This window comes from Zonotrichia leucophrys, chromosome 2 (genome assembly GCF_028769735.1).
Source record: "Zonotrichia leucophrys gambelii isolate GWCS_2022_RI chromosome 2, RI_Zleu_2.0, whole genome shotgun sequence".
Taxonomy (NCBI): Eukaryota; Metazoa; Chordata; class Aves; order Passeriformes; family Passerellidae; genus Zonotrichia; species Zonotrichia leucophrys.
Genome location: NC_088171.1, coordinates 118,426,634 through 118,452,743, shown reverse-complemented (window position 1 = coordinate 118,452,743; position 26,110 = coordinate 118,426,634). Strand labels below are relative to the sequence as shown.

At 40.6% G+C, this 26,110-nt stretch overlaps 1 protein-coding gene across 3 annotated transcripts in view; it reads left to right on the top strand.

Annotated features, from left to right (window-relative positions):
- Positions 1-7,132: 7,132 nt before the first annotated feature.
- PDE7A (phosphodiesterase 7A) overlaps positions 7,133-26,110 on the top strand; it is a 76,255-nt gene continuing 57,277 nt past the window's right edge. For all 3 annotated transcript variants that reach the window (XM_064706171.1, XM_064706170.1, XM_064706169.1), the window contains exon 1: positions 7,133-7,296. In XM_064706171.1, the coding sequence (XP_064562241.1) occupies positions 7,159-7,296 (138 nt within the window). In that variant the 5' untranslated portion in view covers positions 7,133-7,158. The remainder of the gene's footprint in view (positions 7,297-26,110) is intronic.

Genomic DNA, 26,110 nt, shown 5'->3' with positions numbered 1-26,110 from the left:
TAGAAGGATGTGCAGTTTTAATGAGGTACTGAGGCATAAAACATAAAAAAATAGCTACCAAACAAAACAAAATAAATCACTAGATTTTCTAAAGATAGAATGGGAGATTGATGCTCTACAGTTTATCATGGAGGCTGCCAGGTACTGTACACTGAGTGGCATGCTAAGAAGTGATTCATCTGGTGAATGTGCAATTAATTTGCTACATCTGTTCATAGGGGTCCAAACCCACCTCCATTACCAACATAAAAAGCTGTGAATTTTCAGATTCTAATAACACCATTAAACTTATAAGCTGCACCTCGGAAACTGCACCTGGGGTTCTCATATCCTCCCACTCTGATATTAAAAATATTCTGCACATCAGCTGTTATTATTCATGTAAAAATGACACAAAGAGAAGCTTTCTCCACAGGCTTAGGCTGACACCAACGCCCTTAGTCATTTAAACTGTAGTCTATGGATTTTTGTCCAGGTAAACGCAATCATCAGAACTCCACTAGCTGAGACCAGTTAAGCTGTGTGCACTCCAGCAAAAGCTTTTTAGAAGTGCATTTAGAAAGAATTATTACCAGTCATATCTTCAGTGGAGTTAGAAAAAGCTGGCTTTGAACCCATATTAAATTTCTGACAGTCTGTAGCTGTGTTTAGAACTGAATTTTGTTAGCCAGTTTCCACAGTCAGACCTGTTCCTGGAGGCTATAACTTGTCAGTAAAACTCCAGTCTTAAATTAAGCATAGAGGATGATTCTTGGGGCTGGAAGCAAATTAAAACTTGAAATGCTCTGGGATCACTCTTTAACTTTCTCCTCCAGCTTGCTGGTTTTGGCGTAGAATTGGTGCATATCTATTAGCCACTGTCAGCTTAGTGAAACTGAAGTTATTACAAACATTGAAAATATTCTGAACAGGTTTCAATATAATACTTAAAATACCAGAAACTGAAGCAAAAGCAAACAAGCAGTCTGCCCAGACAAGTCAAACCAACTTTATCTGCCTCTCCAGCAGAGTGACAAAACCTGCAGCTAATGGGAACACAGCACACGTGACTTAGCTTGTCCTCGCTGACGCCGTCCCTCGCCACGGCCCACCCTGACAGTGCCATAAACACCATCACATATCCCACTTCATCTGATTGCCTGCACAGACACTCACTGAAGCACACTTCAATTAGGAGAAAGGTTACGCCATGTTCCTTCCTTTCAGTAAAGAGAAAGACGACTTCAAAGAACAACTTGAAGGGCCTGCTGTCTTTCCCTTAATTATTGACTGTGAAATTAGCCTTAGGCAACTACTCTCCAAGTTAAGCCTCTAAAGTCAGGAATGATGAACCTGGGCCTTAGAAAAGATAAAGCTACTGCAATACGGGTGAAAAAAATGACTGTAAAACATTCCCAGAGGAGTTAGCATGAGTTGACAGGATATACTGAATACCATTCTTCAGATCTCTTCCAGGTCTTAGACTAACTCATTCATGGAATTTTTACTGCTGAGCTGTTTTGAGAGCATGCTTATTAAAATTGCAGATGACAGAGAGCCAGGAAAGTCTGACAGCATATTGAAGGACAGGACTAGTATTCAATCTTGACCAACCAAAAAAATGGGTTGAGGAAATCACAGTACACTCAGGTGAAGACAAGTGCAAGTTATCACACTCAGGAAGAATGAACACACTGAGGGGATGATGCAAAGTTCTGCAGAAATTATCCAGGGTGCAGGGGATGTCAAACCAAAGTGGAGACAAGAATGTTGTATTGCCCAACAACTCAAAGGAGCCCAATGCAGATCCAGGACAAGGCAGAGGGAAGGGACACACCGAATAGGGAGAGAAGTAAATTTCAACTGAGCTGCCAGATGTCTGAAATTCCTATGGAAATATACAGTATTCACTCAGACAATAACTCTGGGTAGAAGAAAAGGACTATCTGGTCATATGCCAAAGAGACGATGAAAACAATGTCTAAAAATGCATTACTGGGGATGTAACAAACAAAGACACTTTTTACTTGTCTAGAGAATGACCCTGATTTTTAGAGTACATAACTTCTTCAGGTAAGAATAAAAGCTAAAGCGTCTTGTGCTTGTTTTGATCATGTACCTGTACAAATAAATATTTCCTCTGTTCTCAGGATGTTTTCAAAATAGAAGCACATTATGCCTTTGAGGATGCTTGTTTTCCATTTTGTACAGAGAGCACGGGAAAAGCATCCTCTTCTGCTCAGACTGTTCAGTTCTGCTAGTGTTAGCTGGGTGTGCCCCACAGGCACTCTGTGCTGTGCAGTTAATCCTGCAGAATGTCTTGCTGGAGTACCTGTGTGATTTCTTCTTTTTACTGTAACCAGGAAACTAAACTAACTCTGATTTTGTGATCTTCCCTCTCCCCAGTTTCACAAGTGCTGCTCTTTGTGATAAATCCAGCCATCAGTAATGCTTCTTCCTTGCTAGACAGCATCCTGAAAATAATAATGATGTGTAGAAGACATTAATGCAAATGTGAAAAGAAACACTGAAACATTATGAATGCTCCCTAGATTTGAATATTCCAATTAGTAGCTGTATCTGCCATGATAAAGAATCCACAAGACACAGGGCTTACATGGCTGAACTATGGCACCTCATAATATCCTTTGATGCATTTAAGACATGCATCACCATGGTACTCAAATAACTCCATGGTTGAAATTTAATTCAAACAAAATACTCTGAAGAAATACTTTAGAGTTTTTTAACCTCTATGACAAAAATCAATAAAACCCTCTTTCTTTTTCTACAAGATCTTAGTGAGTGGCAAGTGAAGACAACAACAGAATAGGCAGAATGTAAGTCACAGAATATGCATTCTTTTTGCAACAAATGTACTTAGGCTGAAAATACGTGACTTACCCCATAATTTTAAGGCTTTGTCTGTCCTAATGAGGTAAGACTGGGGGTTGGAACTAGATGATATTTAGGGTCCCTTCCAACCCAAACCATTCTGTGAGTCTCTAAGAGTTTTTCTCAAGAAATAACATCAGGCTAATATTAATAATTTCTGTATTTATTAAAAAATAGTAATTTGTGTACTGAGTACATCTCACTTATGGAAACAGTCACTGCCTGGAAAATCTATGCTTACTTCATAATAATGTGTTTCAGTTTCCTTAAAGGTATTTATGTAACATTAATTAGAGATCAAAGATAATCTGAGGGGCAACACTGGGTATGTTATTTAAGGATATACTGTCTCAGCCTGAAAATTAGTGTCCTTGAAGAACTAATTTCAAATAGTCAGATGGAAAGTATGCAGAGCCGATAGGAACCATAAAACACATTATCAATAATCTTCACTTACAGTTTGACCATACAGGATTGCAATTTACACTACTTATATTGTGAAGGTAAGAATATACCTTTTTTTTCCCCAAAAAAACATGGCATATTTTTGATGAATTGAATTTCAGATTGACTAGAATAAAAATCCATCCTACCTGAGTATACAGAAAACAAATTCTTTATCAGTAGAAAAGAACAAAAAGTAATTTTGAAAACTTATTAGGAGAGGGAAATCCTGACACCAGTGAAGCTGGTGGAGTCCTATCAGTAACTCGAATGCACTGCTGATTTAATGTAAGCAGGCCAAATACGAGTAAACTATCAAAGAATGCAGAAGAAAACCTGACATGTCTTAATTACTGGGGAAAAAAAAAAGCTGAGTATGTTATTTTACTTTGAACTACTATGTGCTTATTGTATCTTGAAATATTGCATGCACGCATAAATATTGCATGCATAAAACATTGAGAATGCTTGTGAGATTTTTATTTTTTTTATTTAGAAAGGGAAAAGCAGTTGAAAAAAGCTCTTAAGACACAGCAGTTGATCCATGTCCTCCTCATGTGTCCATATGTTCTTCTGGTTATCCATGAGACAAAGTGGGATGACAGCTCTGCAAAAGAACGAGGTGCATTTGTAAACTTCACAGCTCAAGGTGAAATGGCCATCAGTCCACATGTATTTGCTTCTAGACACAACTACTTGCTTCTAGAACTAGTTCAAACAGATGAAAATCCTCCATACAAACCACCTATTCTTTCCAAATGGGTTCCTCCAAAGCTGTGTCATTGCCTATAAATAACCACTATCATGTGAAATCTAAACCTTTCTGCCAGTAAGCAAGCACTGAGAAGAACAATGTATTATGCAAAATTAAATCATATGAATCATTTTGCAAAATCTGATTTTTAAGTGGGTACAGGCACTTCATATATTATTCAAAGAACAGAAACGTTCCCTTACCTATCACGCTATATTTAGGATTTTTTTATGATGGAGAAATAAAAGAGATGAAAGGATAGGGAAAAAAAAAAGCAGTTACAGAGAGACAAAGGGAGGCTTAGTCCTAAAAGAAAAAAAAATAAAGCAAAGTTTATTTCTAGGTGTCCTAGCTAATATGATGTACATAGCTATGGACTAGTAGATCATGTCATGGATTATTCCTTTTCTCCCTTAAAGTGCAATTCTTGGAATTGTGGAATTGTGTTGTTTGCAGGAACCTTATTTTTTATGTCAACAAAAATTGCATGATTTTACCTCTTCTTCTTGCAAAAAATCCCAGCTCTCCCCACTCTAAAAATTAACCACAAGTGTAGTAAACCCCTCAGGTTTAGCCAGGGCCCCTTGGAGAATAGAATGCTGACACAGCAGCAAAGAAGTTTCCTGTCTCCAGGGACATCCGCCTTGTACCTTATCCCTATAGCCATGTAAGGCAATATTGTGTTAAACCCTACTATTGGTCACTTATGGTCACTCTAACACCTTTGCCATTGGTCAGGATTGGATCCAGGCCAAGGGTATAAAAGTAGCATACTGTACCCCTACTAACTCGGAAGAAGAAGAGCTGAGACCCTTCACGGACCCCTACAATAAAGCCATACTCGTGGAACAGCCAGCGTCTTCTGCTTCTCCTCTCTCTACCGTCTGCTGGAGCCTTAGGCCAAGGGAAAAGCTACCTAGCAAGCAAAGCTGAAATCACAAGAGCTGCCTAATCACTAAGAGCTGAATATCTCCCTGCTTGCTAGGGGCTAACCCACGGCCTTGGTCTGAGAGCGAGCTGGCTTCTAGCACCCAGTCCCCTTGGGGACTGAGCTCTGGAGCTGTAACAGCTTGCATAGGATAAGACCAAGCAAGGCTCATTTACACAAGGGTTCAAATGAAATACAAGCTCCCCAGTGTATTGCATTTGATGGATGATGCATTTTGAAACAAACCTATCTTTCCACGTTTGATTTTCAAGCAGCTGTTCAAGGCCAGGCTGCACTGACCGGTGCTCAGCCTCCCGAAGGAGCAGCCACAGAATCCAGATCTGGCCCTGGTGACACCACAGCCCCCGAGTGCTGCTCCCCAGTGTCTGGGCACAGCCTGTGGGATGGGGAATGGGGAACTGAGGGCTGATGGACACAGAACATCCTGAGCTGGAAGGGATCATCACAGTCCAGCTCCTGTCACTGCACAGCAGGACCATCCGCAAGAGTCACCACGTGGTGAGAGAATTGTTGGAACACTTCTTGAGCGGCCAGCCTGTGACCACTATGACCCCTTCTTCCCTGGGGAGCCTGTTCCAGTGCCCAAGCACCCTTTGGGTGAAAAACCTTTCCCCAATATGTGACCTAAACCTCTCCTGACAAACCTTCTCCCATTCTCTTGGGGATGACATGTTATGACACGGGGGCACAGAGTCAAACCCCCACTAGCCACTCTTCTGGCCCTGGGGTTCCAGGAGCCCTTGGGTCTCACCCAAGCTGTGCTGCACCTCGGGTACTGTGCCCAGTTTTGGACCCCTCAATTCAGGAAGATATTGGGGTGCTGGAGCAAGTCCAGAGAGGGGAAATGGAGTGGCTCAAGGGTCTGAAGCACGAATCTTAGGAGGAGCAGCTGATGGAGCTGGGGGTGTTTAGGCCCCTGGGAGGGAAGGAGGCTCAGGGGTGACATACAGCTCTCAACAGCTCTCTCAAATGAGGTTGTAGCCAGATGAGGGTCGGTTTCTTCTTTCAGACAACCAGCGACAGGATGAGAGGACACAGTCTTAAGCTGCACCATAGAAGGTTCAGGTTGGCCATTAGGAAGAATGTCTTCACAGAAAGGGTGACTAGATACTGGCATGAGCTGCCCAGGGAGGCGGCTAAGTCACCGTCCTTGGAAGTGTTTAAGGAGAGACTGGACGTGGCACTCAGTGCCATGGTCTAGTTGTCACGGTGGTACTCGGTCACAGGTTGGACTCGATGCCCCTCAGGCCTCTCCCGAGCCGATCCGTTCCGTGGCTCCGCGGCTCCAAGAGGAGCAGAGGGAGGGAGGGAAGGAGGGCGGTGCCGCCCCCCGCCCCTGCGAAGGCGCGAGGGGGAGGGGGCAGGGCGCATGCGCGCGGCGCGCGGGGCCCGCCGAGCCGCCCCTGCCTGGTGCGCGCGGACGGGGAGAGTGTGGGCAGCGGTGACGTTATGACGCCGCTCTGCGCGTGTCGCCAGCCGCGCGACCCACGCACGGTCCGCCGGGCTCGTGCCTGCTGCTCCAGCCGGGCCGTCGCGCGCGCGCGGGCGGGGCGGAGGCGCCATCCCTCCTCCTCCTCCTCCTCCTCCTCCTTCTCTCCGTTCTCCTCCTCCTCCTCCCCCTCCTCCCCGGGTCCCCTCTCTGGCGGCCCGGCCCCTTCCCCTCGGCAGAGCGGCGCCTCCTCCTCCTCCTCCCGCTCCCGGCTGTGCCGGACAATAGGGGCGAGCGCGGCGCGTGTCTCCCCCAGCGCGGCCCCCGGCCCTCCATGCGCGGCGCCGGGCAGCGGGGCTGACAGCGGCTCCCGCCGGCGGCAGCGCGCCTGAGGGAGGGAGCGGCGGCGGCCGCGGGCTGCGGGCCGGGACTCGCCGCCCCGGGCGCTGACAGAGCCGTCCCGCTCCGCCGCCTCCCCCTCGCTCCCGCCGGCGGCTCCCGCCGGGCTTTGGCGGCGGCGGAGCACAAAGGCGCGGGGCCCGGCGCGGCCCGGCCCGGCCCCTCGGGGGGCGCGGGGGCGGCGAGGAGGCGCCGGGCCCCCGCGGGGCTTCGCCGCCCGTCTTTCCCCGCTGCGGCGAGCCCTGCGCGGGCAGGTGCGGCGGGCGAGGCCGCTGCCCCGCGGCGGGCCGGCGCACCGAGGCTTCGTCAATGGAAGTATGTTACCAGCTGCCCGTGCTGCCGCTGGACAGGCCGGTGCCGCAGCACGTCCTCAGCCGCAGAGGGGCCATCAGCTTCAGCTCCAGCTCCGCGCTCTTCGGCTGCCCCAACCCCCGGCAGCTCTCGCAGGTAGGCACTGCCGCTGGGCCCGCCGCCCTTGCCCGCCTGCCCCTCTATACCGGCGCGGTGGCGAGAAAATACAGTATTTAATATTTTTATGACTGGTTATTGCCGAGGTTATTTATTTAGCATCACTTGCGATGCGGACGGTGAGTTCCGTGGGGTTTATTTTTATTTCTACAGCCAGTGCGTTATTTTTTTTATCCTGTAATTTTTAAGCTAGGACTGTTTTTTAGCTCTTTTATTAGCTTGGGCTTTCTTTGAAGGGTCCAGATTTCCTGTGGGGTTGCCAAAAGCTGCAGCGACTTTACTGAAATGGTGAACATGCACTGCAGTGTTTTATTTGGGATGCTCTGCTTTTTCTCTCTCCAAGTATTGAGGCTTGGCAATTTGTCTAGAAGAAGACAAAGATCCTTGGCTTTTTCGTTTCCACGGTATTGCTCCCAGCCCGTATTACATCAGTCACAATGTGAACTGTACTGTATTTTGTTTCATCTGATCGTGTTGGAAATAGTGTGAAAAAGGTCATTATAACTCTCAAGACAAAAGGCAGGTTTTTCTTGTGAACACTGCCCTAAATTTCTGGATGTGCGTTAGTATGGTTTCCCAGCACCCAGTGATAAAATTATATTCTGGCGGAAGTCTCTGGAGAAAATCTGGAATTATGGTGGAAAGCATATGTTTTAGTGGAGTCAGCCCGTTTTGGCTTCGAGGGATTTCCTATGTCGACATTGAAAGGTCTATTTCAGCTGTGGAGTGTGTTTTCCTTACAAAGATGTTGTCTTTGCATGTGTAATGGTAATTTTTTGTTCTGTACGTTTTTGGTGTATCTTATTAAGTTATTCTACTTTTTTTTTCCATGACTTGCTGTGCTACACATACGTCTTAGTAGAAAGTACAGGGCTGCCAGTCGCTTTTGGCTTCTTCCCCTGTTCCGTAGCAGTGGAGCTCTGTGTGTGTGTGTGAGCATTAGGCACATGTATGTTTGGACAGGAAAAATCAACAAAATACTGTGTTAATGACCAGGAACTTGAATGCATGTGGAAACAATTATTAGCAGGCAGATGAAGATGAACATATGTTGGCAATACTTCCTTCCCTGATATACATGTAATAATTGCCAAAAAACTTTGGTTTTATGGCAAATTAATTTTCCATGGCAAAATTAATTTTTATGGCAAATTTAATTTTATAGCAACCAGATTAAGATCTTTTCCATTTGTACTGCTTGTTCTGAGCTGTACTTTGTGATGGTGGCTTTTCCATATATATAAAAGTCCTCTTGAAGGTCCAACATTTCGTTCTGTGGAGATAAGAGTCTCCCTTGTTTGAGGCATTCGTGGTTTTCTGAAAAGGAATGGGCAAAATGGTCAAGGTGATACATTGTATTTCTTTTTGTATGGTCTCCAGAACAGGTGATGCATGAAGTGTACACAAGCTTACCAAATTACATCTGGTATTGACATTTAAAGTGCTTTTTCGTTAACTTTTAAGCTTCTCAATGGATTCCCTATTTTCTGGCTAGTATGCCGCTCAAAGAAGAGGTACTTGAAAAACCTGTGAAAAGAGAAACTATGTGTGCTTAACCAGGTAGTATTTTGTCTGCATAAACCAACAAGTGACCAAGTTTATGCAGTAATAATAAGGAATTAGGATATTTAAGTGAGGAAGCCTTTGCTGTTATCTGACATCTGATTAGCTTTACCTTTTTCCTCTTTCCTTGAAGTCTCCTGCGAACAATAGGATGTGAATAGGTCTGCCAGACCTACAATCACGGGCTGGTGTAAATGATGGACTAAGAAGCATCCCCAGTGAGATTCGTGATTCTGTGTAACTTGTGAATGTAGCTTCACCTTACAAGTCTTTTGTTAGACATTCCAGTTTCACTTCTGTCTAAAGAGCACTGAACCCTTAGCACTTTGTCATTTTCAGTCTTCTGCTCCAGCTAGCTTTGAGCAATAGGAGTAACGCTGGAGATATGTACCCAAGGAGCTGGTATGTACAGCCAGCATTTTACAACTAAGAGGCATTTAGCAGATTTTCTGGGAAAATGTAAGGCCTTGAAAATTACATTCCCACTTACAGATTAAAAATGACTTGACATAATTGAGTCATAAGATGTTTTAGGCTTATCCTTCCAGCAAGAAGGTATTTTATATAGGAAACATACATGAGATTAATGCACACTACATTAGACATAGCATTTAATTGGACAGTCCTAAGCAGGCAAATATTTATCTCTTAATTTATTAAGTAGAATTTCAGTTTTGCTGAAGTTTCTTTGTATGGATTCAAAATGTTTTCAAAATTCAAAATGTATGTTGTTTTTTTAAAGCTTAAATAAAGTGGTGCTGGAAATGACCTCGAGGATTCTGGTTTACTCCTCTCAGCCCTAGGAAGGATAAATTGTACTTGCAGCATTATTGGCAGATGTTTGTCTAATCTGTTTGCTTAATCTATTTTTTAAGATATAGTCTTATGGGATGCAGTGAGTTGACATAACTCATTATTGCTGAAGGTTAAAAGCCCTGACATTGGGCATGTGTAATTACTGCTTCCTCTATGCCATCTCTGATGCTTGTCAGGTGTTTGCTCATTCAGTTCACTAAAACAGCACAAAACTAACACAAGCAGGAAATTTGGCAGCTTCCTGCCATCACTTTGAATAAAAGAGGCTTATTGAAGTTTTTCAGAACTGATTTAAAGGAAAAGATGGCACCACTAGACTTTTGAAAGTCATAAAAGCTTTAAATATTAGAAATTTCTCAATCTCACTAGTCAACTGTTCTTAATAGTGCTTAACACTTCTTGTCATAAAACAATTCTTTCTTAATACTGGAAGTCTTAGTTGTGGTGATTTGCACCTTTTACTGTATGCAATAAATACAGAGAAAGGCTTATTCATTTTTCCTTGTAGTTTTCTTTTATGCATTAATGATTTCCCTGTAGTCTTACTTTTTGTCAATTTCGAAGTCTTTACAACAAAAATAATAAAGGTAACATCTGGAGGTTATTTGTGATATTTATTGTTTAATATTGTTTATTGTTCCAGTCAGGTGAAAAGCTGCTGTTGTATGGGTATATACAAATGCTTCAGTTAATAATCGTCTTTAAATATGAAATAATTTTAAGTGCTATTGTTAAAAGCTGGTTTGGAGGGCATTTGAATGTGTGAGTGTTAAAATTATCAGGATGTTTCACATTGATGAGATTTGAATTTAGGTTCACTATGAGATCAGGTGGATGTTAACTAGTACCTTGGATCATACATTCTGGGTGTTCATTCCATATATCACAAAATTATGTTTTTCAAATTAAAGCTGAGCTTTCAGAGAACAATTTTTGATTTATTGCCTCATCTAGTTTTTAACTTGGGTTGTTAATAGAAGTTAAAAAGTTTCTAGAATTGTACTTACTTAGTGTGAAAATTCTTAGTCTTTGTTTTTTTGAAAAGGGATTTATAATGAAAACCACTTTACAAATGTAGCTGCAAGCTACTTGTAGATTGCCCTGCATTGCACTCCCCCTCACCCCATGTTGAATTGACATAAACATATCATAAATGAGTAAGAAAACTTTGGCCTAACCTGCTATTTTTGACTCATTCCCATCTCTCTACTTTGTAACTGGTTCTGCAGTCTCTTTAGTTCCTCCAAAAATGGCATCAATGGTATCTAGTAGCAGTGTCTGAATAGAGGTAAAGACCTAGCTTTAGGCTTTCTGTTTTTAAATGATTGAAATTGATGATGACAAAGAAAGATACGTCCTGATGATGAAATTGCATGAAGAGGGAATGGAGCAAACAACAGAAGACTCCATTTGAATCTCAGAAATGTAGGCGCCCTCTGCACCTGAAGTGCCAAGTGCTGCTGAGCACCAGGCAGTACCATGGCCTGCAGCCTGGTGTTCAGTAGCCCAATTCATGACCCTTCTTCTTTGCATCTCCATTTCGTGCACGTGAGCAGTGCAGTGTCAGACTCAGTGACTCTCCTACCTGAACAACAGATTGTACATCACACATATGGAATCCTATGGAATGAAGTGGGGGGAAAAGTCACTAAGAGCAGCTAGAAATATACTGCTTTGGTTGATTCTTCAGTGAAAAGTGTATCCTTCCACTTTCCCAGCATTAGCAAAGTGCTTAGACCACCTTTTTCTGTGTCACTGTCACCTTCTTCTTGTCACTGTCACCTGATGTGATCCAAACATGTTTTGCTCTGCACGTTGCACGGTAAGTTAAAAGATGCAGTTGAGAGGAGTATTTATATGGCCTGGACATAGACACTGGTCTTTAATCCTATGGTTGCACCTTTTTGCTGAGAGAAGTGTTGGCATGACCTATTTTTCCATTGCAGCTGCTCATTTCTACTCCTGCATCTTCCTCTTAGTTGTGTCAACTTATATTTTTTCCTTTTTTTTTTCTTTTTTTTTGATCAGGTTATTTTTCAGCCATGGCTGACTCATAGTACAGTTTCCTAAATGATTGTGACTGTTAGTGAGGTGGAAGCAGCACACCACAATGCTAGACTAGGAGTAGCGAGCAGTAGAGCAGCAGAGGGAATGCCTTACATTGGCCCTACTACTGAGTGTGAAACCTTGCCCTAAGCCCCTTTCTTTTCTCACCCACCATTTTTCATACCTTTTTTATAACATTTTCTATACCTTTCTAATCCTCTTCATCAGTGCTTCTCAATTGCTGGCTCTTTCATTAGATTTCGCCTGCCATTTCCCGTATCTCTACTGCATGAATAATTAATGAGTTAAAATAATGAAATAATTTTCACATTGTGATTCCTAGCCTCTGGAATTAATTCTGTGTTGCTGCTCTGCTTGCCATTCCCTTCATCTTGTATTTATTGTGTCTGGTTGCTGAGATTGCATCTATTCATATGAGAGGGAGAGACTGATGCTGACTCTACACACAGCACAGACAAGTTCGGCTTGTGAGTGAGGCTTTCATACACTACAGTAATTTTATGTGGCCGTTCATTTTTAAAATGCCCTGAGTTTTATGACCAATTAACTTTTTCATATGTTCTAGTGTAAAGCAACATTGGTACTTCATTGAGCAAAAAGGTCATAGCAGCTTCTTTCATGGCCTATAATTGTCTATGTAAGATCTAAACAGAATAATAGTTTAAAGTCCCCATTAATTAGATTGTCTTAACTCACCAGAAGTCAATTCTCCTTTGTCCAGATTGTGTAATAGTATGTTTGTGCTTTGTATGAACCTCAATTTTTAGATGCTATCTTTAAAGAGAAATTGATTTGAAAAGAGAGATTATAGCTATGTGCTCAAGTTGAGAAATACTGAATTTTAACCATAAAACAATTTTACAAGAAGTCAGCATTAGTATATGAATATTCAATATTCTGTATGAGCTAATTATATAGTAATTGCAGGCAAGTACAGGTTGTTGGATTTCAGAGTGTTTTCTGTGGGATGTCTGTTTCAACAGCTTTCCTGAAAAAATCCCTATTTGCTAGGTAAGTGTGTTTTTCTAGGTTGGATGAGAAAAGCAACAGTGTCCAAACTCAGTTAATTCTGAGTCAATAAGCTTAGTTTTGAGTTAATAACATATCATAAAATAATGTAATTTTTCAGACATGTCTATTCTACAGTTTTGGAGCATGAAAAACAATGCTGAGGACACATCTGCATTATGAATATTTATTTCTTTGATTCTTCTATTTTTGAAAAGCCTACAGTGGGAAGGAATGCTGGTGATTTGTTAGAACAGTTCTCTATCATGTCAGTGACCATTGACCTTGTTTTCTTGTGTTTCCCTCATCACTTGGTATCTGCAACTTTTCACTGGTTTTCTGCTGAAATTGTAGATTTCTACCCTAACTCAGTAATTTTCTTGCATTGGAGATCTCAGATTCATGACTGCATTTCCAAGTCGTGCTAGGTTATGGCTCATATATATGAAACACCTTTTGGATTGGAGTGAACCTGTTGTATTTACTTTTGTTCACTGCACCTGCATGGGAATAATGAGTAATTTGACATCTCAAGTTAGTTTGATGGTTTGCCTTTTTTTGTTTTTTTTTTCTCCCAGAAATGTGGAACCAGAGTAGCTTGGTTGTCCTTTACTATGTAAATATTTGTTAACACATGTCAGTATTTTCCTCATGTGAATTTATACAGCTGTGTGTCTAAGATGCAGATTCATGTATCTTATGATTGAAGGAATGTAGTGTGTTCTGTTAGAATGTCTTTTCTTTGTAAATGAGGGCATGAAGATGGACAGGCTAAAAATTGGAACCTTAATCTTGGTGGTCATATTACATAAAGCATTTAGTGTAAATCATCATTTCTGTGCATTCACAGCTGAATGAAATGTTCAGTTCTGCTTGAAAAAAGTCTTTTAAATAAGCAAGCACAAATACATGGTGTGGGCATGCACGTGCATGTAGGGTCTCACAAGAAGTGTGTGTCTGGGACCAGGAATTGAACACAGACTTCTCAAGTTCTAGTTCAGAGTTATGCACAAAATCCTCACTGGAAACCTTGAAGGAGTTCAAGTTTCATCGGATTTGAATTTTTCTTCAGTTTGTTCTGATTATGTCATTAACAAGTAACTGCAGTGTAAATAACCACCCTGTGTAATCCAGCAAGGCAGCCTGCCAAAGAAAAAATGTCTTCTTATAAAAATGCAGTTATGGGAAACTAGATTTAGGGGTTAGTTGGAGTGTTGTTTATTTGTATGTTTGCGTCCTGGCTGTATTGTAAGGAATTTGTAGCCAAATATTTTGTTTTCTCTCTAGTTGAAAGTAAATTTGTGGCTGTTATCTTGCCTTCCCTGCCCTCCTCCCTTCCATACCCTGAGAATTTTTTACTTCTGTTACAGCAGCCTGACTCCTGTTTTCCTCCCACTTCCCCCCTCTTTGTACACCTTTGATATGGCAATCTGATTTATTATCTTCCTGACCACACTCCCACAATAATTATAATTAGAGATTCCTGGAGTCTGCTTTTTATCACAAGGTAGAGGGTGAATTCTTTTCTCAGCTTGTAGCTGAAGTTGTGAAGGAGCCAAGGTTTGCAGCAGGCCTTCCTCCTCTGCCTGTGTGAGCATCAGAAGGAGTATGCAGCAATGAGAGTCTGAAGAAAGGTCTGTATTAGTAGAATATTTTACTATTTCTTCCTCTCCTCTCTGCCAGATGAGATATGTGGAAAGACAGACACTGTTTCCTTTACCAGTCTTTTCCTGTTTCTCCCCCCATGACGGATATAGCTGGAGTCTACTCTGACTAATAACACTGGATATTTAATACATGTGAAATACAGCCTGTTGCCCCCTTTAGGCAAGGGGTCGGTTCTATCCCACAGGGTAAAGAAAATCAAAGGAAAATATAAGAAACTTATTCCAAGGCTGTGAAGGAAAAAATCACAATGCGAACTTAGACTTCAGTAGGTGGATCAGCCTTGGAACAGAAAGGATTTAGAAACTGTGTGGAACTTCTGTCTGATGTGATGGCTCTTAGTTGTCTTAAGAATGGAGGTACTTGTGGTGTTGGGATGATGGCAAGCAACTTTCCTAGGGACTCAGTTATATCTAGATCAGAAAAAGTTAACACTCTGACAAAACCTGCTTTGAATAGAATACTCTGGTAGTGGAGGAACCATAGCTGTCATGGCAGGAGCGGCACTGGCCGATGTTGCTTCTTGCTTTGTGTTTGTAACTAATGCACCCCCAGATATTGATGCTGCAGTTGATCACATGCACAGGAGGAGGTTTCATGTTTAGTCAGGCATGAACTTGCACTTCCATTTTCTTAAACTTTCCAGTAAAGTTCATGTGCCACAGTAATCTCTTGAAATATGTGTGTGTGTGACAGGGGTGTGTGTCTTATCAGTAGTGCCTTGTCTTCTCTTTTGCAGTGGTAAAGTCCTGTAACCAGTTTTCAAAAAGCCTGTAGCGCTTAAATTTCCTTGATTATTATGTGTTGAATTTTAGACTTCAGCTGCAATAATTGAGCTTTTTCAGGTTTTGAGAAAAAAAAAATATCGGTAGTTTTTTTATAGCTGCAAACATAGTGTGAAACTGCTAAATAATGTCTGTATATGGATGGTAAAGGTCAGGCTTTTTGATGGCATTGTTTATTATGAGATTTAGACTGTACATTTGTAATGGAGTTCTGCCAGTGTTCTGTTTCTTCTGTTGTGAAGTCTGAGCTACATTTCTTTTAATATGGCAATAATAGGAATTTCTGCACTTTACACTTAATTTAAACAATATATTTAATAAGCTTGTCCTAACTTCTTTTCATTTGGACAAAAATAAACTGATTATATTTCTGTCCAGATAAAACAGTGTTTAGCTCACAAATTGGTAGACAAAATGGTAAAGCTTTATTGCCTGAATTAAAACCAAAAAATAATCTTGAATTTTTAACCTTGAGAAGCTCATAATGTCCCAAATGCTAAAAAAATTGTTGTCCCCTCAATATTTTTTCCTTTTCTTTCAAAAAGGATAATGGTTGTCCTTTGCATCTAGTCCTTCTGCTTATATCTTTGTCACTTGAGATTATTGCAGGAGTTTTGCAACCTACCATAAGTGAAGACTAGAAATCAAACCTAGCAAATTGCAGGTACTAAATTCCTGAAGTTTTGTGTTGGGCTTGTACTTTGTGATCTGTATTGACTTTCAGGTTCTTTGAAGGAGGAGAAGGGCTTCATCTCCATAAGGGTGTTGAATGGTTGAAGCTATGGTTACCTTGTGATTTTTCTTTTCCTTGTGATATTGTGATGTTATTTTTGCTATGTCCTTCCATCTTAAGTTCAGGCCTGAAGGGATTTTTTTGTTTGTTTGTTTTAATTAAAGGCCTCTGGTTAAAATTCTTCACCTATCACCTTTTGATACAATAGACTGTAAGTGAAATAATCAGCTACGATGCTAATCCATTTTCATGAGCTTTTTAGGAAAGATGATTTGAGAGGATTAGACAAGGAGCAATTATTCATGATTGGCTGAATAAATAGAAAAGACAATTAAGACTAATGAAGTTTAAGACATTTCTCATCATTCTTAATATTGTTGCATTTATATGAGAACATGGGAAAGAAGCTATATGCTGAAAAATTTGATTGTTTTGGAAGCAATTTGTGAGTCAGGAGATCAAATTTTTCTCTTATGCTGTGCGTGGGTGACAAAGGGTCTGGTTAAGGTGGGAGAAGAGAAAGGTCAGTAAGGCTAGAAAATGCATCTTGAGCTCATTTCTCAGTGTAATAATAAATGTTGCAGAAGGTTTTTGTTTCTAACACTCCTGAAATTAAGATTGTAAACGTTAAGTACAATGATTTTTGTGTTTAATGTGTCATGAGAAAGAGAAGGGCAGTTTTTTAATTCTGCCTTGACATGTAGTAATGCTGCGCTTGGTGCTTGGAGAGGCTTTGTGGTTGATGATTATTGTTGACAGGAGCCATAGTTTTTATTACTAATGTTATTTTAAATGGAAATTCTTTTTCAGGTATGAGTTTTATTTAATGTCTGCAGTCATAGTTCCAAGGTGCTTTTGGTGTTAAATGCAGAGGCAGTATTGCTTGCACAGTAATTGCTTTTAGCTGCCTATCTTTACTCCTGCTCTAGTGCTGACAGTTGCACTCCTCTGACCCTGTGGAAAGCGGGTTTGCTGAGCTGCAGCAGCAGAAAGCCCTTTAATTTTTGTAGCAGTAATTTTCTGCTCATTTGTCTCTCCCTGGTTTTCTTGCAGGATCTGAGGAGTGTTGGCGCAGGGGAAGGAGCAGGGTTATGCGGGCAGAGGCCACCCAGAGTGTGTGGCAACACTGACTCAAGTTGTTTCCATTGCAGTTGGAGGAATGTCCAGAACAGCTGAACTGTGTGGAATTGTTTCACTTTCTTGGCAAACAAGAGTGGGCTGATTAATTCCGTGGTGCTGTTCAAATTAAGTAATGCACTGTATTCAGGTATTTAGTGTTTCCGAAGATGCGTTGTGCACTCTGTGTCTTTTATATATTATTATTCACATGGCTTCAAAATCTGTAATTTCATCTTTATTAGGTGAGGCCATGGTTCTGTGTGTTTCAGGTATTAGACTTGGCTTTGAACACTTTAAAAGGACTGTTGATAACTTTTGAACAAATTGATTGTACTTGATTAAGTACATTAAGTCAAAAGAATTTGTGGGGTTGGTTTTTTTACCTGTAAAACATCCAATTTCAAAATTTGGGTTGTTTGACTTCAAATTATGAACAATTTTGGTTTTCTTGTCTGTATGAGCAGTGATTTATAAATAATGTATAAATGAAAGGTTGTTTTCCTGTGAAACTGGAAATGTCTTTCCTCTCTGCATATTTTTAATGAAAAGTGTCTATGGTTGCTAGAGTTTATAAATTAAGTGTGTGAGAACATGAGGCTCAGTCCTGTCATTTGTCTTTGGAGAATTGTTTAGCATACTTAAAAGGCTTGCTAGTGTGTGTTTGTATGTGGGAGTGAGTGTGTATATATATAAATATATACATATGAAAATAAATATATTGATATATATGAAAATGTAACTGAATAAGGATATGGTGGGTGCTGTGTAGGTTCAGAAAAGTGTAAAAAACAGTATTCATTGTAGCATTTGCTTCCATGTTGTCCTGTCTCCATCAAGTCACGAGACAAAATTATATCTGCAAGATAACAATTTTGGTAATATTTGTTGCTCTCAGTTGATCTTTTTGATCTTTTAAGTAAGAAATTTTACTTACTAGATTGCTAGCCTTTATCAGTTATAGTGAAGTTTTAGAAGCTTTTGGTCAGAATGACACGTTTGTTGTACAGTTGGGAGTGTGTCAGGATGATGTCGGGATTCTTCTTCTTAGTCCTTTTGGTTTTCCTGGTTCCAGGTTGCATGTTCTTAGATATCTCCTTCAAACTTTGTAGAGCTTGCCCTGAAGCGTGTCTTATGCCAAGGACAGTCATACCATAATAGCTGTTCTTTATGTTACTGAGTTGCCAAATCAAACAAATCTGGATTGACTGTGCACATGTGTGCACAGTTGTTCAGCCATCCATTTCTGCTGAATTCAGTAGAGATCACAGTATGCTGATTATGTTGATTGGCAGAATTATTTTGAATCGTGTCCTGAAGTGCATTCAGTCCTGTGGAGGTATTTGTGTGTGGGTTCATTAGAGGCCTGTGGGGAACTCAACCCCTGGCTTAGGAGCAGTGCCTTGAGCAAGTTGGGATGGCACATGCCCAGAGTCTGCCCAGAGTAGCACCAGGAGAACATTCCTGGGAACTGTCAACATACAGGAGATAAAGTAGGCCATACTGCCTGATACCTTTGCTGGATTGTGATAGAGGAGAATGTGATAGAGGAGAAGAAGCTGCAGCAGTAAATGTATTGGCTTCTATGTCATGCATGCTGGCATTTGACAAGAGAATGGATCAGTAGCAGATGATGGCTCTGCAGCTGAAGTAAAACTTGAGGATGGAAAAGGTGATGTGCATGGCTGTCCTCTCTTAGTAACTTTTCATCTCTGCTGTAGAAGGTTGTGCCTGAAATCTCCTTTGTAGTATTTGTGAGAGCAAAGACTGAGGATTGACAAAAGGCATTATGAGAGATGTGCAACGAGTGCCTTTTGGGGTTTGTTCCTCTTGGGAGAAGGTGAAGATCAGATAATTGTGTGACGTGCATGATAGCATAATATTACCCCGGCATGAGATTGTTGTGAAAACAATGTGGTTTTGTTGAATGCACACATTGATCCACATTTGTTTCACCCATTGTATCCTCTTCCCTCTGCTGCCTGCTTTGCAGCATTGCTTTCTTTGTGTTTGTACATGGTGGCTTAAGCCCAGATACAGCCTCTCTAAAACCTTTCATGAAAGTTTTAGGTGTCTTTATGAGGCCTGGTGCTTCACTTCACTCTAAAAGTGCCAATGGAAATATTTGGGAAATAAAGAAGATGGACCTATTGTGAAAGTATTATTTGTTAGAATAATATGTTAAAAGGTTTTGAGCAGGTTTCTGCTCTTTAGGGCTTCCACTGATCAGTGCTTTGGGAAACAGAAGGAAGTGGCTCTTGTCAGTAAGAGAGAGCTGTGAGCTTTTAAATCTTCCATGGACACCTAGATGTGTGTATGTGTAATAGTGGTGTATGCTTTCATCCCTGCTTCTTGTGACCCGAGATTCTTTGCATGTGAATATGGGCTGTGCTGCTAATTCTCTGCAGGGAATGAGAAAAAAAAAAGATAGTGTGCTGAGTATGGCAGCGCCTACACAATACAGGCCCCCAGTGAGGCACTAGTTGCTGAGTTACAGTTTCCAACATTGAACTTGCTTCTCAGTTGCTTCTTCAGTGCCTCTGTATTAGTTTTTTCATCTGTGTTGAAACTTTCAGTGCAGTGTGACAGATTTTACTCTTATGTTCCAGTGGTCTTTTAAGCCTCTTGTGTGTCTTCACAAGGATGTGAACAGCTTTGCATGTGTCTGGTCCATGGTGTTTTCTCATAGGTGCTGTTATATCTCTGCCTCCAGGTTGGGCCCCCTGTGCTGCTGCCTTGTCTCAAATTCCAGCAGATCCAGGACTGCTGACTGCATGCAACTGGGATAAAGGGGCCGTATTTGAGGTGTGCCTAGCGCATAATTCACCAGCAGCTTCAGCAGTCCTGCTTCTGGATGGCAGGCTGACTTTGGGTGGGTGCAGGTATGAGAACCGTACTCTACCTATGGGGTGACAGGATCTTCCAGTGTGGCTGTTCAAGTGCTTAGTAATTTGGAAAGAGGAGTAGTTTTACTTGGGGTTGAAGGGACTTGAAAAAGGAAGGGCACAGGGAAAGAGAGAGAATCCTGGCTTTGGAAGTGGGCCTCATTCTACTGAAAGCTCAGATGGAGACTTTGTTTACAGTTTCTACTTTCTGTATTTTTTTTTCTGAAACCATACTCTTCCTTTCACTGCTGTCTCAATGTCAAAATCAACCAGTAGGGAATACAGACCTGAAATAGCTTACAAAAGGAGACTGTGGAAATGTGATTTTGTCCTTAGTCCACAGATTAGCAATTGGAAAGGGTTTGGCAGAAGTACCAAGGCAATGATATCCAGAGGAAGCTTCTGATATGGGTTAATTAGACCCATAACAAACTGAAATAGTTCTAAGTCAAGTTTCATCCTTGACCTGACAAAACTTGGTTATTTGCAAAAAGGGAATTAATATCATATCCTGTCATTGCAGTACTTTCTCGATACCTTTTTTTTTTTTTTTTTCAATATTCAGTCCCAGGCATCCTGCAAGTTTTCACTGTTTTATGAGTCCGTGGTCCTACACTTTCTGTTTCAGGAAAGTGAAACATATTAGTGACAATTCCTTGGTGCATTCAAGACTGTATTGTTTGAGTTAAACAAAAATGGAGATTTGCAGTTTGCTAGGCAGGTGAAATGGTTGTGTAGTTAACATAGGTAATTAGTGAATGGATTATGTTTTTTAGTTTTCTAGTATGCAGGTTTAACCCTTATGTATCGAAATTTTTTTTTTCCAGTTTGCATTTCTGAACTAGGTAGTTACACTTACTTGGCTAAAATGTGCATGGGTTGTCTGCATTTTAAATCTTTCTCAGTACTGTTCTGAAAAATAATGCTGCAGTAAAATTAAGTCAAAGTGCTGTTAGACCTCTGCTCTACGGCTGAGAAACAAAGATTGTAGGTGAGATAAGGGATGTGGTTTTCTCTGCCCTAAAAGCAGTGACCTCTCGTGTCCTGTGTGATCTGGTTGAAAGGCATTGCTGAAGTGTCCGTCTCCTTCAGCATCTCTGTTCCAGCCTCAGCTACACAGACACACTGAAGTGCATCCTTTCACTTAGATGTTTTTGGAATCTCTCCTCTTTCATAAATTCCCTTTCCTTGTCTTACTGGCTCTCCTATAGGCAGTTTTGCCTACTGTAGAAAATGGGAGTTCTGCTCCTATACTTTAGAGGGGAAGAGGGACTCATGCTTAGGGAAGAAGGGTCTGGTTAGTCTGTCATCCTTCGTGCTGCTGTTTGAGATAGAAAAGAGTTGAGCATGAAGGCAAATACTCCGGGGTCTGAGCATGTAAATGGGGGCCCCAGAACCAGTAGTAGAGAATTACTGGGGCACATTCTGCAATAAGCATTAGTGCTGGCCTCTTTAGTCTTACTTTCACTTTTAACTGCAGTGTGTTGCTTTTTCACTGAACGAAATGAATGTGTTTAGGCTTATTTGTGAAAAATTGCTATGTTAGAGAAGGACATGTCTTTGATGATAGCTTTTTTATGCTGTATCTCCAAGACTTTCTAAGCCTCCAGCAGCAATCATGGGTTATTCTGATTACTGGGAATGTTTTTTGCTATGGAGAGCAACATGATGTCTTTTTATTCTGTTTTAGACTAGAAAGCATCTCTGGTTTTAAAACGTTTTCTTAGTAATTCATAGACATTAAAATACTCTTGGCATGGCACACAACTGCATTTATCTTTCATGAATGTTCACCTTCCTGAGTATATTTCAAGTATTTAAGTATCAACTTATTATTTGACTTTTTAGTAACCATTTTTAGGAAAGGACTGTCAAGCTGCTTGCTTTTAAGGATCTCAAGCAGTGTTTGAATGAAACTAGCTAGTGGACAGATGTGTAGGATCTGTGCTCGGTAATGCTGAGTCTTCATCATGTGTGTAAACTCCAATAATCTATCCTTCTTACTCGCAAGATGAAGCACATAAATTTAGTATCTCCTACTTTCTTGTCTAAGAATGTTGTCTTTTTTTTTAACTTCACAACTTCAACTAGAATTTATCAAATGAACGTGGTATTTAGAAGTGTGAGCTGTACTTTTTGATATTGAAAACACTGAGGTAAAATATTTCAACATTAGTGTGAAGGAGAAAAAAACCTGGATGTGTAAAACTAGTAGGAAGGCCAGGCAAAAGGCATAACTGAGTGTGTAATTGAAAAGGAAAAAAATATAGGTGGGGAAGAGGATTTTCATGGGTAGATTTTTCACATACTTGAGAGAGGAGTTCCTGTGTAGTGGTGTTAAGAACTGTACATTCTTTACTCTTGTCCTTTGATTCATTGTAAGGGTACAAAGGTGGCCTAAGTGCAGCCCTCTGGCTTCTGTTGGCAGTGGTAAAGGGACAGATGAGGTTATTGATTCATTCTCTCTGTCAGGCACACACTTCAGCAAGAAATAAAGACATTAAAACATGGTATATGAGGATGGACAAGTTTTGGAATGAAGAAATTTTGGAATTTAGAATTTTCAGATTTGCCATTTTAAATTGTCCTACAATCATCAAACTATGGCAAAAAGGTGCCTTCTTAAAGATGATTAAGGAGTTTTAGGTATTCCAAGAGCAGCTCTTGAGGCTATGAGGCACAAATTAATTCTAATTAGCCCATGGTGGAATGTGTCATTGAGGTTTTAAAAACCTGTTCTATATGGTAGATATCCCAGCATGTTTTTCAAGATGTTTCACCATGTTAAAATCCACACAATACCACCTGGAGGGTTCTTCTTTAAATTGCCAGCCTGCTCAGTGATGTGTATCTCCAAATCCAGCTGACAGCTCAAAGCTCTGAACATCTGCAGTGACCACATTACATAAATGTGCTGGCACGGCTCTCGGTTCCTCCCACGCATTCAAATGAAGCTGCTATGGATGTACTGTATCTCTTTAATCAGCTTTGTCCAGCCATCTAGGTGATTTGTCTTTGGAAATGATGTCAGTTACTTAAGAATTTGTGGTACCTCATGTATAGGCAAGGAAAGTGTGGTTGTAAGAAACTGAGCAGGAAGAATGAAAGCTGAATAACCTGGTGATTAAGGTCCTTTCTGGCAGATGAGACCTCCATGATGTTTTCAGTGTTTTGTCTCTTTCTGAAAACTGTTTTCAGGGTATGCAGGTAAGTGAAAAAAAAAAAGGGAAAGTTCTTTCCTGAAGTGAACTTCTAGTCTGGTAATTTTTGGTGGTGTCTGTTACTTGTTGTTTGGAGAAGTGAAGTAACTGATTTTATGGGTAGTACTATCTCTGTTGGTGTTGTCTGGAATATAAGGATGGCCATGCAGAGAAAGTGTACAGAGCAGTGTTCCAGAAATTGTATCTGGACTGACAAATGTAACAACTCCAGTTGCAGCTTGAATATTTTTTTACTAAGAGTTTCGAAGGTCACATAAACTAGTTAAATACTTTCCTCAGAAGTTAACCCTTATACCTGTTACATAATATGATGAATTCAGAATGATTTAAATAATTTTATTTAAAAAATGCTTTTTGCATCATGGCAAATAAAAATTATCTTTGTATCCTGTTGCTTTCATTCAAATACAATAGGTGAAGCATCATAATTGCAGCTATTGGAATTTACTTTTTTTTGTTCCTAGGCTTTTATTCTTAGTAGTGGAGGTCAGTTGTTATCCAGTCCCTCACTTTTTAGCTTTTATTTCAAGCTTGCATGTTTTCAATACCTTAATACTTAAGATAAAATTCTCAGTATTTCTGTGACAATTAACTTCTGTTAGTATTTTTCTGTTTCTGTGAAAAAAGTGGAAGTCTAATGCCTTTAAATTGTAAACATAGGTAGATGTTGTGTCATAAAATTAATGGGTGATTTTTATGTTTTCAAATGTTTTGTGCTTTTTAAAATAGGTTTTTATCTTATCCATTCCATTATGACCAAGTATATTATTCTGATAGTATTTTGACATGGTTTGGTGCTATTCCTGAAAGCAGTTCCTTGATAGAAGATTTCTAAGAGACTTTGAGGATCTTCATTTTGGGGGTGGCTGGGGGATGGAAAGAGCCTTGCTAGTTAATGCCTGACTACATCTTTTCTGTATTGTAATGAAAACCTTTTTGTGGATATTAATGATGTCAGTTCCATCAGCACACAGAGTGTTCTTTTGCCAGCACAATAAAGAACCTAATGTAAAGTCATCACACACCTTCAGAATCTGGCAGCCTTGACGTCTTGGAGGCCTTCATTGTGTCATATGAGTTCAGCTGTGGGCTGTTGATTGTTGCCGAAATCTAGACAGGAGCGTGAGGGGGAAAACAAAGAAAGATGTCCTACTTGAGTTGGGTATTGTAGATTTAAATGGCAACTATATCAAGATACTGCAGATAGTTTTATCAGTTTTGTTAAAGATTGAACTGTCTTTATAGGTACTGAATTATTCTTTTATATCAACACATGGAATGGCCATGTTACTTCACTGGTAACAATTACAGAATTGATTTGCCTTTAAGAAGTGTCATAGTTCTTGGCTGTTTGCAAAGCTCAGGATACAATCTGTATAATGCTTGGCATTATGCACTTCTTAGCTTTTTTTCCTCTTGATTTGGTGATTTTTTTCATACTTTAGTGTTGAATACTTTTTGGTAGCTTGCCTGTCAGTTTTGACCACAGTTACAAAAAAGTGGCCTAGAAAGCAGGATTGCCTCCCTCCCAACTGTTTGTCCGTGTGTCCTCCAGCCCACCCCATACATTTTTCAGAAACGTGTATTGACAACAAATATGCCACGTTATTGTTAGCAGGACGGTTGTCACTCGAAGGGACACACTGTATGCCATTGATTTGGTCTGATGGAGTTTGACACCACCTGCATTTTGGAAAGAAAGGGTCTCTTACCTACATTGAGATCAGGCATGTGTATATCAAGGAAATGACGCAGCTGGGATTTTCTGTTGGAGAGAGGGGTTTGGAATCAGAGCAGCCTCCTGCACACGTGTAGCAGGCTTTGACATGCACAGCTTTAGCACATACATGGAGGCAGTTCCCATAATCATGAGCTGAGAGTCTGTTCTAGACTTTGTAGTATCAAATTATCTCAGTGCCCAGAACTTGCCGCTGTGCTCAGCATGATGCCAAGTTGCTCACTGAAGGATTTTCATATATCTGGCACTTCAGATTGATAAATATAGGAAAATCGGAAAGTTACATTTAAAAAACTTTGCCCAGACCGGTGTGCGGATGCATAAATGTAAAATCAGAGGTGAAAAAATAATCTGCTTGTTGAGGGAGGCAGGAGTATGCGTGACTTCACTTCTGGATCCCTGTTTGTGTGGACTGGGAAGTGCAGCCCAGGTTTCTTCTGGATTAAGCAGGTGGTGGTGATGCTTAGCTCTGACCTGCAAGTAGTTAATTGTCATGAGCTAAAGAAAAGCCTGGGAACTGTTTTCTTCCCCTTTCTGAGAACGCATATGCTGTTGACATTGAGATTTAGGAATTCAGTCACTTCTCACAGCCTCTGTGGAGAGGTGAGTTACTCTTCTGGCTTTGCAGAATGCTTGCTTCTCATATTTCAGGAGAGGTTCTTGTGCCTCACTACAAGCCAGGCTTCCCCAGCTTTGACAATAATGCAAATCTGATGGCGATCCTTGAAATTTGTATTTGTCTCAAAGATTTGTTCAGACCTCCATCACCTGCCATTTTTTAATGTCTTAAGAGCAAACAAAAATAAGTAATGTTGGTGTTAAACTTTCTCTCCTACTTTTAGTCTTATCCACAGTGTAGCAAGGAGGCTTTCTGTTCAGTTGTTCATTTGGTTTCTTATGTTTCACCCTTTATGTTTTAAATAATAAAAATACAGGCAGTTATGGAAATCACCACTCTTTCAGTTTTTAAGGGAGTTTATCAGAATGGCTTATTTGTAATTTTTAGGAGAAAAAAATAACAAAGTAATCCATCAGGGAGTTTGTCAGAATATATTTTATGTACAAAGTGTCTTGGAAAAATTAAAGCAAAATAAATAAGTATGTTTTGGTATTTGTTTAGAGAATAAAAGCTAAAAGCTAAATTCGTCTTTCAAGGGGTTCGTGATGTAATTTAAAATATAGAGAGGAAGGGTTTG